At 50.1% G+C, this 12249-nt stretch overlaps 1 protein-coding gene across 1 annotated transcript in view; it reads right to left on the minus strand.

Moving 5' to 3' along the window:
• LOC138351715 (ryncolin-4-like) overlaps positions 1-12249 on the minus strand; it is a 413646-nt gene that overhangs the window by 325762 nt on the left and 75635 nt on the right. The window contains exon 3 of the mRNA XM_069303739.1: positions 6216-6366. Coding sequence (XP_069159840.1) covers positions 6216-6366 — 151 coding nt within the window. The remainder of the gene's footprint in view (positions 1-6215; positions 6367-12249) is intronic.

Below are 12249 nucleotides of genomic sequence, written 5' to 3' on the forward strand. Positions count from 1 at the left end.
TTGCTGATGGTGGTGGGGTTGGTTGCTTGATGGTGGTGGGGTTGGTTGCTTGATGGTGGTGGGGTTGGTTGCTTGATGGTGGTGGGGTTGGTTGCTTGATGGTGGTGGGGTTGGTTGCTTGATGGTGGTGGGGTTGGTTGCTTGATGGTGGTGGGGTTGGTTGCTTGATGGTGGTGGGGTTGGTTGCTTGATGGTGGTGGGGTTGGTTGCTTGATGGTGGTGGGGTTGGTTGCTTGATGGTGGTGGGGTTGGTTGCTTGATGGTGGTGGGGTTGGTTGCTTGATGGTGGTGGGGTTGGTTGCTTGATGGTGGTGGGGTTGGTTGCTTGATGGTGGTGGGGTTGGTTGCTTGATGGTGGTGGGGTTGGTTGCTTGATGGTGGTGGGGTTGGTGTAGGTGGTAGTGGTGGAGGGTGGTGTGGGTGGTGATGGTGGAGGGTGCAGTGGTTGGTGATGGTGGAGGGGTGGTGTGGGTGGTGTTGGTGGTGTAGGGGTAGTGTAGGTGGTGATGGTGGGGGGTTGGTGTGGGTGGTGATGGTGGAGGGATGGTGTTGGTGGTGGTGGTGGAGGGGTGGTGTGGGTGGTGATGGTAGAGGGGTGGTGTGGGTGGTGATGGTGGAGGGTGGTGTGGGTGGTGATGGTGGAGGGGTAGTGTGGGTTTTGGTGGTGGAGGGTGGTGTAGGTGGTGATGGTGGAGGGGTGGAGTGGTTGGTGATGGTGGAGGGGTAGTGTGGGTGGTGATTGTGTAGGGGTAGTGTGGGTGGTGGTGGTGGAAGGTGGAGTGGTTGTGATGGTGGAGGGGGGGTATGGTTGGTGGTGGTGGAGGGTTGGTGTGGGTGGTGATGGTGGAGGGTGGAGTGGTTGGTGATAGTGGAGGGGTGGAGTGGGTGGTATTGGTGGAGGGGTGGTGTGGGTGGTGATGGTGGAGGGGTCGTGTGGGGGGGTGATGGTGGAGGGGTCGTGTGGGTAGTGGTGGTGAATGGGTGGTGTGGGTGGTGGTGGTGGAAGGTGGTGTGGGTGGTGATGGTGGAGGGGTGGTGTGGGTGGTGGAGGTGGGGGGTGGTGTGGGTGGTGGTGGTGAATGGGTGGTGTGGGTGGTGATGGTGGAGGGGTGGTGTGGGTGGTGATGGTGGAGGTGGTGTGGGTGGTTGTAGTGGAGGGGTGGTGTGGTTGGTGATGGTGGAGGGTTGGTGTGGGTGGTGATGGTGGAGGGTTGGTGTGGGTGGTGATGGTGGAGGGTGAAGTGGTTGGTGATGGTGGAGGGGTGGTGTGGGTGGTGGTGGTGGAGGGGTAGTGTGGGTGGTGGAGGTGTAGGGGTGGTGTAGGTGGTGATGGTGGAGGATTGGTGTGGGTGGTGATGGTGGAGGGTTGGTGTGGGTGATGATGGTGGAGGGTGAAGTGGTTGGTGATGGTGGAGGGGTAGTGTGGGTGGTGGTGGTGGAGGGGTAGTGTGGGTGGTGGAGGTGTAGGGGTGGTGTGGGTGGTGATGGTGGAGGATTGGTGTGGGTGGTGATGGTGGAGGGTTGGTGTGGGTGATGATGGTGGAGGGTGAAGTGGTTGGTGATGGTGGAGGGGTAGTGTGGGTGGTGGTGGTGGAGGGTTGGTGTGGGTGGTGGCGGTGAAGGGTGGTGTGGGTGGTGATGGTGGAGGGTTGGTGGAGGTGGTGGTGGTGGAGGGTCGTGTGGGTGGTAATGGTGGAGGGTGGAGTGGTTGGTGATAGTGGAGGGGTTTTGTGGGTGGTGGTGGTGGTGTAGGGGTGGTTATGTTGAGGTTATCTTGAGATGATTTCGGGGCTTTTTTTAGTGTCCCCGCGGCCCGGTCCTTGACCAGGCCTCCACCCCCAGGAAGCAGCCCGTGACAGCTGACTAACACCCAGGTACCTATTTTACTGCTAGGTAACAGGGGCATAGGGTGAAAGAATCTCTGCCAATTGTTTCTCGCCGGCGCCTGGGATCGAACCCAGGACCGCAGGATCACAAGTCCAGCGTGCTGTCCGCTCGGCCGACCGGCTCCCTGTGGTGGTGTGGGTGGTGATGGTGGAGGGTTGGTGTGGGTGGTGATGGTGGAGGGATGGTGTGGGTGGTGGTGGTTTAGGCGTAGTGTAGGTGGTGATGGTGGAGGGTTGGTGTGGGTGGTGATGGTGGAGGGTGGAGTAGTTGGTGATGGTGGAGGAGTGGTGTGGGTGGGTATGGTGGAGGAGTAGTGTGGGTGGTGGTGGTGTAGGGGTGGTGTGGGTGGTGATGGTGGAGAGTTGGTGTGGGTGGTGATGGTGAAGGGTTGGTGTGGGTGGTGGTGGTGAAGGGTGGTGTGGGTGGTGATGGTGGAGGGGTGGTGTGGGTGTTGATGGTGGAGGGTGGAGTGGGTGGTGATGGTGGAGGGTGGTGTAGTTGGTGATGGTGGAGGGTGGAGTGGTTGGTGATGGTGGAGGGGTTTTGTGGGTGGTGGTGGTGGTGTAGGGGTGGTGTGGGTGGTGATGGTGGAGGGTTGGTGTGGGTGGTGATGGTGGAGGGTGGAGTGGTTGGTGATGGTGGAGGGGTGGTGTGGGTGGGTATGGTGGAGGAGTAGTGAGGGTGGTGGTGGTGTAGGGGTGGTGTGGGTGGTGATAGTGGAGGGTTGGTGTGGGTGGTGATGGTGGAGGGTTGGTGTGGGTGGTGGTGGTGAAGGCGTGGTGTGGGTGGTGATGGTGGAGGGTTGGTGTGGGTGGTGATGGTGGAGGGTGGAGTGGTTGGTGATGGTGGAGGGGTGGTGTGGGTGGGTATGGTGGAGGAGTAGTGAGGGTGGTGGTGGTGTAGGGGTGGTGTGGGTGGTGATAGTGGAGGGTTGGTGTGGGTGGTGATGGTGGAGGGTTGGTGTGGGTGGTGGTGGTGAAGGGTGGTGTGGGTGGTGATGGTGGTGGGGTGGTGTGGGTGGTGATGGTGGAGGGGTGGTGTAGGTGGTGGTGGTGGAGGGTGGTGTGGGTGGTGATGGTGGAGGGGTGGTGTAGGTGGTAGTGGTGGAGGGTGGTGTGGGTGGTGATGGTGGAGGGTGGAGTGGTTGGTGATGGTGGAGGGGTGGTGTGGGTGGTGTTGGTGGTGTAGGGGTAGTGTAGGTGGTGATGGTGGGGGGTTGGTGTGGGTGGTGATGGTGGAGGGATGGTGTTGGTGGTGGTGGTGGAGGGGTGGTGTGGGTGGTGATGGTAGAGGGGTGGTGTGGGTGGTGATGGTGGAGGGTGGTGTGGGTGGTGATGGTGGAGGGGTAGTGTGGGTTTTGGTGGTGGAGGGTGGTGTAGGTGGTGATGGTGGAGGGGTGGAGTGGTTGGTGATGGTGGAGGGGTGGTGTGGGTGGTTTTGGTGGAGGGGTAGTGTGGGTGGTTGTGGTGTAGGGGTGGTGTGGGTGGTGATGGTGGAGGTTTGGTGTGGGTGGTGATGGTGGAGGGTTGGTGTGGGTGGTGATGGTGGAGAAGTGGTGTGGGTGGTGGTGGTGGAGGGTGGAGTGGTTGGTGATGGTGGCGGGGTTGTGTGGGTGGTGATGGTGGAGGGGTGGTGTGGGTGGTGATGGAGGAGGGTGGAGTGGTTGGTGATGGTGGAGGGGTAGTGTGGGTGGTGATTGTGGAGGGGTAGTGTGGGTGGTGATGGTGGAAGGTGGAGTGGTTGTGATGGTGGAGGGGGGTATGGTTGGTGGTGGTGGAGGGGTGGTGTGGGTGGTGATGGTGGAGGGTGGAGTGGTTGGTGATAGTGGAGGGTGGAGTGGGTGGTATTGGTGGAGGGGTGGTGTGGGTGGTGATGGTGGAGGGGTCGTGTGGGGGGGTGATGGTGGAGGGGTCGTGTGGGTAGTGGTGGTGAATGGGTGGTGTGGGTGGTGGTGGTGGAAGGTGGTGTGGGTGGTGATGGTGGAGGGGTGGTGTGTGTGGTGGGGGTGGGGGGGTGGTGTTGGTGGTGGTGGTGAATGGGTGGTGTGGGTGGTGATGGTGGAGGGGTGGTGTGGGTGGTGATGGTGAAGGTGGTGCGTATGGTGGTAGTGGAGGGGTGGTGTGGTTGGTGATAGTGGAGGGTGGTGTGGGTGGTGATGGTGGAGGGCGGTGTGGGTGGTGATAGTTGAGGGTTCGTGAACAACAGCAACAACAGTAACTACAGCAGCAAAAGTAACAAAAGCAGCAACAGTAATAACAGCAGCACCATCAACAGTAACACGACCAGCAACAATAACAACAGTAGCAACAATAACAACAGCACCAACAACAACAGAAACCACAGCAGTGCCACCAACAGTAACAACAGCTGCACCAGCAACCATAACAACAGCTGCCCTCTAAAGAGTAACAACAGTAGCACCAGAAAAAGTACCAAGAGTAGCAACAGCAACAGTAGCAGCAGCGGCACCAGAATCAGTATCAACAGCAGCACCAACAACAGTACCAACTGCAGCACCAGCAACAGTAACAACAGCAGCACCAGCAACAGTAACAACAGGAGCACCAACAACAGAAACAACAGCAGCAACAACATCAGCACCAACTGCAGCACCAGCAACAGTAACAACAGCAGCAACAGTAACAACAGTAGCATCAGTATCAACAGCCGCAGCTACAGTAACAATAGCAGAAGTAACAACTACAATCAAAACAGCAGCATCAGCAACAGTAAACACAGTAGCAACAGTAACAACAGCTCCAGCAACAGTAACACCCGCAGCAACAGTAACAACAGCAGGGACAGTAACAACAGCAGAAGCAACAGTAACAACAGCAGCAGCACGAACAACAGTTGCACCACCAACAGGAACAACAGCAGCATTAATAACAACAACAGTGTCAGTAACAACATCAGTAAGATGAACGGTAACAACAGCAGAAACAGTAACAACAGAACCACCAACAGTAGCAAGAGCAGAAACTACAGCAGCATCACCAACAGTAACAACAGCAGCACCAACAGTAACAACAGCAGCAGCAACAGTAACAGCAGCAACAGTACCAACAGCACTACCAACAGTAAATACAGAAGCATCAGTAACAGCAGCAACAGTACCAACAGCACCACCAACAGTAAATACTGAAGCATCAGTAACAGCAGCAACAGTACCAACAGCACCACCAACAGTAAGTACAGCAGCATCAGTAACAGCAACAACAGTACCAGCAGCACCACCAACAGTAAATACAGCAGCAACAGTAACAACAGCAGCAACAGTAACAACAGCAGCAACAGTAACAACACGAGCAGCAACAGTACCAACAGCACCACCAACAGTAACAACAGCAGCAATAGTAACAACAGTAGCAACAGAAACAACAGCAGGAACAGTAACAACAGCAGCAACAGTAACAACAGCAACAACAGTAACAACACCAGCTACAACAACAACAGCAGCACCAACAGTAACAACAGCAGCAACAGTAACAACAGCAGCAACAGTAACAACAGCAGCAACAATAACAACAGCAGCAGCAACAGTAACAACAGCAGCAACAGTAACAACAGCAGCAAAAGTAACAACAGCAGCAACAATAACAACAGAAGCAACAGTAACAACAGCAGCAGCAACAGTAACACCAGCAGCAACAGTAACAACAGCAGCAACAATAACAACAGCAGCAACAATAACAACAGCAGCAGCAACAGTAACAACAGCAACAGTAACAACAGCAGCAGCAACAGTAACAACAGCAGCAACAGTAACAACAGCAGCAAAAGAAACAACAGAAGCAACAGTAACAACAGCAGCAGCAACAGTAACACCAGCAGCAACAGTAACACAAGCAGCAACAGTAACAACAGCAGCAACAGTAACAACAGCAGCAGCAACAGTAATAGCAGCAGCAACAGTAACAACAGCAGCAACAGTAACAAGAGCAACAACAGTAACAACAAAAGCAGCAGCAACAGTAACACCAGCAGCAACAGTAGCAACAGCAGCAACAGTATCAACAGTAACAACAGCAGCAACAATAACAACAGCAGCAGCAACAGTAACAACAGCAGCAACAGTAACAACAGCAGCAACAGTAACAACAGCAGCAACAGTAGCAACAGTAACAACAGCAGCAACAATAACAACAGCAGCAGCAACAGTAACAACAGCAGCAGCAACAGTAATATCAGCAGCAGCAACAGTAACAACAGCAGCAACAGTAACAACAGCAGCAACAATAACAACAGCAGCAACAGTAACAACAGCAGTAGCAACAGTAACAACAGCAGCAGCAACAGTAACAACAGAGAGAAGGAGCAAGACTCACCCGGTACTCTCGTTGGCGACGCTAAAGGTGGACCAGAGCGCCCAGCGGTGTTCGATGGGCAATGACTTCCTGCCCGGTACATTCTTATTGGTGGCGGCCAGACGCACTGTCTGAGGCGAGGGCTGCGTAAGCTGGTGCGCCGCCTCCGTCCCTGTCACAGATGGTAATGTAGCCCCTCTGTCCCTGTCACAGATGGTAATATAGCCCTCCGTCCCTGTCACAGATGGTAATGTAGCCCTCCGTCCCTGTCACAGATGATAATATAGCCCTCCGTCCCTGTTACAGATGGTAATGTAGCCCTCCGTCCCTGTCACAGATGGTAATATAGCCCTCCGTCCCTGTCACAGATGGTAATATAGCCCTCCGTCCCTGTCACCGATGGTAATATAGCCCTCCGTCCCTGTCACAGATGATAATATAGCCCTCCGTCCCTGTTACAGATGGTAATGTAGCCCTCCGTCCCTGTCACAGATGGTAATATAGCCCTCCGTCCCCTGTCACAGATGGTAATATAGCCCTCCGTCCCTGTCACAGATGGTAATATAGCCCTCCCTCCCTGTCACAGATGATAATATAGCCCTCCGTCCCTGTTACAGATGGTAATGTAGCCCTCCGTCCCTGTCACAGATGGTAATATAGTCCTCCGTCCCTGTCACAGATGGTAATATAGCCATCCGTCCCTGTCACAGATGGTAATGTAGCCCTCCGTCCCTGTCACAGATGGTAATATAGCCCTCCGTCCCTGTCACAGAGGGTAATATAGCCCTCCCTCCCCTGTCACAGATGGTAATATAGTCCTCCGTCCCTGTCACAGATGGTAATATAGTCCTCCATCCCTGTCACAGATGGTAATATAGTCCTCCATCCCTGTCACAGATGGTGATATAGCCCTTCGTCCCTATCACAGATGGTAATATAGTCCTCCGTTCCTGTCACAGATGGTAATATAGTCCTCGGTCCCTGTCACAGATGGTAATATAGTCCTCCATCCCTGTCATAGATGGTGATATAGCCCTTCGTCCCTGTCACAGATGGTAATATAGTCCTCCATCCCTGTCACAGATGGTGATATAGCCCTTCGTCCCTGTCACAGATGGTAATATAGTCCTCCTTCCCCATGACAGATGGTAATATTGCCCTCCATCCCTATCACAGAGGGTAATATAGGGCTCCATTCCTGTCACAAAGGGTAATATAGTTGACCGTTCCTGTTACAGATGGTAATATAGTTCTCCGTCCCTGCTTGACAGGGTTCTGGGAGTTCTTCTACTCCCCAAGCCCGGCCCGAGGCCAGACTCGACTTGTGAGAGTTTGGTCCACCAGGCTGTTGCTTTGAGCGGCCAGCAGGGCCACATACCCACCACAGCCCGGCTGATCCGGAACTTCTCTTAGAAAACAGTTCAGTTTTCACTTGAAGATGTCCACGGTTGTTCCGGCAATATTTCCTATAGTCGCTGGGAGGACGTTGAACAACCGCGGACCTCTGATGTGTATACAGTGCTCTCTGATTGTGCCTATGGCACCTCTGCTCTTCACTGGTTCAATCTTGCATTTTCTTTCTTATCGTTCACTCCAGTACGTTGTTATTTTACTGTGTAGATTTGGGACCTGGCCCTCCAGTATTTTCCATGTGTATATTATTTGGTATCTCTCTCGTCTCCTTTATAGAGAGTACATTTGGAGAGCTTTGAGACGATCCCAATAATTTAGGTGTTTTATCTCGTCTATTCGTGCCGTATATGTTCTCTGTATTCCCTCTATTTCAGCAATCTCTCCTGCTCTGAAGGGGGAAGTGAGTACTGAGCAGTACTCGAGACACAACAACACAAGTGACTTGAAGAGTACAACCATTGTGATGGGATCCCTGGATTTGAAAGTTCTCGTAATCCATCCGATAATTTTTCTGGCTGACGCGATATTTGCTTGGTTATGCTCCCTAAACGTTAGATCGTCGGACATCATTATTCCCAAATCCTTGACATGCTGTTTTTCTACTATGGGAAGATTCGATTGTGTTTTGTACCCTGTATTATGTTTCAGATCCTCATTTTTGCCGTACCTGAGTACCTGAAATTTATCACTGTTAAACATCATGTTATTTTCTGCTGCCCAATCGAAAACTTTGTTGACATCTGCTTGTAGTTTTTCAATGTCTTCAGCAGAGGTAATTTTCATGCTGATTTTTGTGTCATCTGCAAAGGACGACACGAAGCTGTGACGTGTATTTTTGTCTATATCAGATATGAGAATAAGGAACAGTAGCGGTGCAAGGACTGTACCTTGAGGTACAGAGATTTTAACATCGCTTAGACTCGATTTTATCTGATTGACTGTTACTCTTTCTGTTGTGTTCGATAGGAAATTGAGTATACAGCGTCCTACTTTTCCAGTTATTCCCATTGGCCTCATTTTGTGAGCTATCACCCCATGGTAACATTTGTCGAACGCCTTTGCTAAGTCTGTGTATACAACATCTGCATTTTGCTTTTCTTCTACGGCTTCTGTGATTTTGTCATAGTGGTTGAGTAACTGTGATTGACAGGATCTTCCCGCTCTAAATCCATTTTGTCCTGGATTGTGCAATTCATTGTTTTCCATAAAACTAGAAATTTTATTCCTAATCACTCTTTCAAACACTTTTATTATGTGTGTTGTTAGTGCAACTGGTCTATAATTTTTTGCCAAGGCTTTACTCCCCCCCCCCTTGTGCAACGGAGCTATATCTGCAGATTTAAGTGCTGCTTGTAACTCCCCTGTATCCAGGTTCTTTCTCCATATTACGCTGAGTGCTCTCGCTACTGGTACTTTACATTTCGTTATGAATATTGAATTCCATGAGTCAGGCATAGGAGCTGAGTGCATAGGCATATTGTCAATTTCTCTTTCAAAGTCTTCCGAGTTTGTGGTAATATCCGTTATATTATCTGCAGCTTGAATGTCATTCATACAGAAGCTGTCTGGGTCATCAACTCTCATGTTGTTTATTGGTGTGCTATACGTAGCCTCATACTGGCTTCTTAGAATTTCACTAATCTCTTTGTTGTCCTCTGTGTACGTACCATCATTTGTAATTAACGGTCCAATACTGGTCGAGGTTTTGGATTTGGATTTTGCAAATGTGAAAAAAATATTTCGGAATTTTCCTTATCTCTAGTATAGTTTTCTGTTCCAATTCCATTTCCTCAGAATCATATGAACGCTTCAACGTTTGTTTTATTTCTTCGATCTCCCTGCTTAGGCTTATTTTCCTTGCTTGTGATAGTTGTGTCTGCCGAAGCATTTCCGTTATTTTTTCCTTCTCCTGTACAGTCGTCTGCGTTCTCTTTCTAGAGTGGTCCTCTTTCTGTCTCTCCTCATAGGCACGTGCTTCAAGCAGACCTTGTAAGATTCAGCTGTCAGTTGAGCTATTCCCTGTGTGGGAGTTTTGTCGCTTAAGACCTTCTCCCATTGAATGGTTACAAGGTCTACAATTATTTTTTCCCAGTAAATCCTCTTATTGTTGAAATTGAATTGATTGAATATTCCTTCTCGCTTGTTAGGTCTCTTAGACCTACAACCGTTATTTATGCTAGTTCGCACTTCCATGAGCTTGTGGTCTGAGTATGAAGTATCTGAGATTGTTATGTCTCTGATTAGTTCATCATTGTTGTGAATAACAAGTCTAGTGTGTTTTCGGTCCTAGTTGGTTCTGTGATCTGTTGATTGAGCGAGAATTTGTCACAGAATCGCAAAAGTTCTATGACCTGTGGTTGGTTATTTCCCGGGTCATTCCCTGCTATGATATTTGTGTTTGCCATTCTCCATCTTAAATTCGGTAAATTGAAATCTCCAAGGAAGATAATATCTGGAGCTGGGTTTGCTAGGTTATCAAGTATGTTCTCTATTTTGTGCATCTGCTCTGTGAATTCCTCAAACGTTGTATCTGGCCGTTTATATATTAGAATAATAATTAGGTTTAGTTTCTCTACCTTAATTCCAAGTACCTCTACCACCTCATTAGTTGAGTTTAGTAGTTCTGTCACAGATGGTAATATAGCCCTCGGTCCCTGTCACAAATGGTAATATAGCCCTCCGTCCCTGTCACAGAGGGTAATATAGCGCTCCATTCCTGTCATAAAGGGTAATACAGCTTATCGTTACTGTCACAGATAGTAATATAGTCCTCCGTCCCTGTCACAGAGGGTAATAAAGTCCTCAGTACCTGTCACAGAGGGTAATATAGCCATCCGTCCCTGTCACAGAGGGAAATATAGCCCTGCATCAACTGTCACAGACGGTAATATAGCCCACCGTCCCTGTCACAGATGGTAATGTAGCCCTCCTTCCCTGTCACAGATGGTAATATAGCCCTCCGTCCCAGTCACAGATGGTAATAGAAGCCCTCCGTCCCTGTCACAGATGGTAATATAGAAACCTAAGTGAGGAGGCTGTTAGGGCACTTTACACTGCCTACGTGAGACCATTCTTAGAGTATGCCGCGCCATGATGGAGTCCCCACCTGGAGAAACACATAAGGAAACTGGAGAAGGTTCTGAGAATTGCGACGAGGCTTGTCCCAGAGTTACGAGGGATGGGATATGAAGAGCGTCTGCAGGAACTGAACCTTACGACTCTAAAGAAAAGAAGGGATTGAGGATATATGATAGGGTCATATAAAATATTCAGGGGAATAGACAAAGTGTAAATAGATGAAATGTACACACGTAATAATAAAAGAACGAGGGGACATGGACGGAAACTGGAAACCCAGATGAGTTACAGAGATGTTAGGAAGTTTTCTTTTAGCGTGAGAGTTGTGGAAAAATGGAATGCACTTGGGGAACAGGTTGAGGAGGCAAACTCTATTCATACTTTTAAAATTAGGTATGATAGGAAAATGGGACAGAAGTCATTGCTGTAAACAACCGATGGCTGGAAAGGCGGGATTCAAGAGTCAATGCTCGATCCTGCAATAGGTGAGTACAGAGGGTAATATAGCCCGCCGTCGCAGTAACAAATGGTAAAATAGCCTTCCGTCCCTATCACAGAGGATAATATAGCCTTCCGTCCCTGTCAAAGATGGTAATAATGCTGACCGTTCCTGCCACAGATGGTAATATATAGTCCTCCGTCCCTGTCACAGATGGTAATATGGTCCTCCGTCCCTGTCACAGATTGTAATATAGCCCTCCGTCGCAGTCACTGATTGTAATATAGGCCTCCATCCCTGTCACAGAGGGTAATATAGCCCTCCGTCCCCTGTCACAGATGGTAATATAGTCCTCCTTCCCTGTCACAGATGGTAATATAGCCCTTCGTCCCTATCACTGATGGTAATATAGTCCTCCTTCCCCATCACAAATGGTAATATAACCCTCCGTCTTTATCACAGAGGGTAATATAGCGCTCCATTCCTGTCACAAAGGGTAATATAGTTGACCATTCCTGTCACAGGTGGTAATATAATCCTCCGTCCCTGCTTGATGGGGTTCTGGGAGTTCTTCTACTCCCCAAGCCCGGCCCGAGGCCAGACTCGACTTGTGAGAGTTTGGTCCATCAGGCTGTTGCATGGAGCGGCCAGCAGGGCCACATACCCACCACAGCCCGGCTGATCCGGAACTTCTCTTAGAAAACAGTCCAATTTTCACTTGAAGATGTCCACGGTGGTTCCAGCAATATTTCTTATAGTCACTGGAAGGACGTTGAACAACCGCGGACCTCTGATGTGTATACAGTGCTCTTTGATTGTGCCTATGGCACGTCTGCTCTTCACTAATTCGATCTTGCATTTTCTTCCTATCGTTCACTCCAGTACGTTGTTATTTTACTGTGTAGATTTGGGACCTGGCCCTCCAGTATTTTCCATGTGTATATTATTTGGTATCTCTCTCGTGTCCTTTATAGAGAGTACATTTGGAGAGCTTTGAGACGATCCCAATAATTTAGGTGTTTTATCTCGTCAATGCGTGCCGTATATGTTCTCTGTATTCCCTCTATTTCAGCAATCTCTCCTGCTCTGAAGGGGGAAGTGAGTGCTGAGCAGTACTCGAGACGG

Source organism: Procambarus clarkii, chromosome 50 (assembly GCF_040958095.1).
Source record: "Procambarus clarkii isolate CNS0578487 chromosome 50, FALCON_Pclarkii_2.0, whole genome shotgun sequence".
Taxonomy (NCBI): Eukaryota; Metazoa; Arthropoda; class Malacostraca; order Decapoda; family Cambaridae; genus Procambarus; species Procambarus clarkii.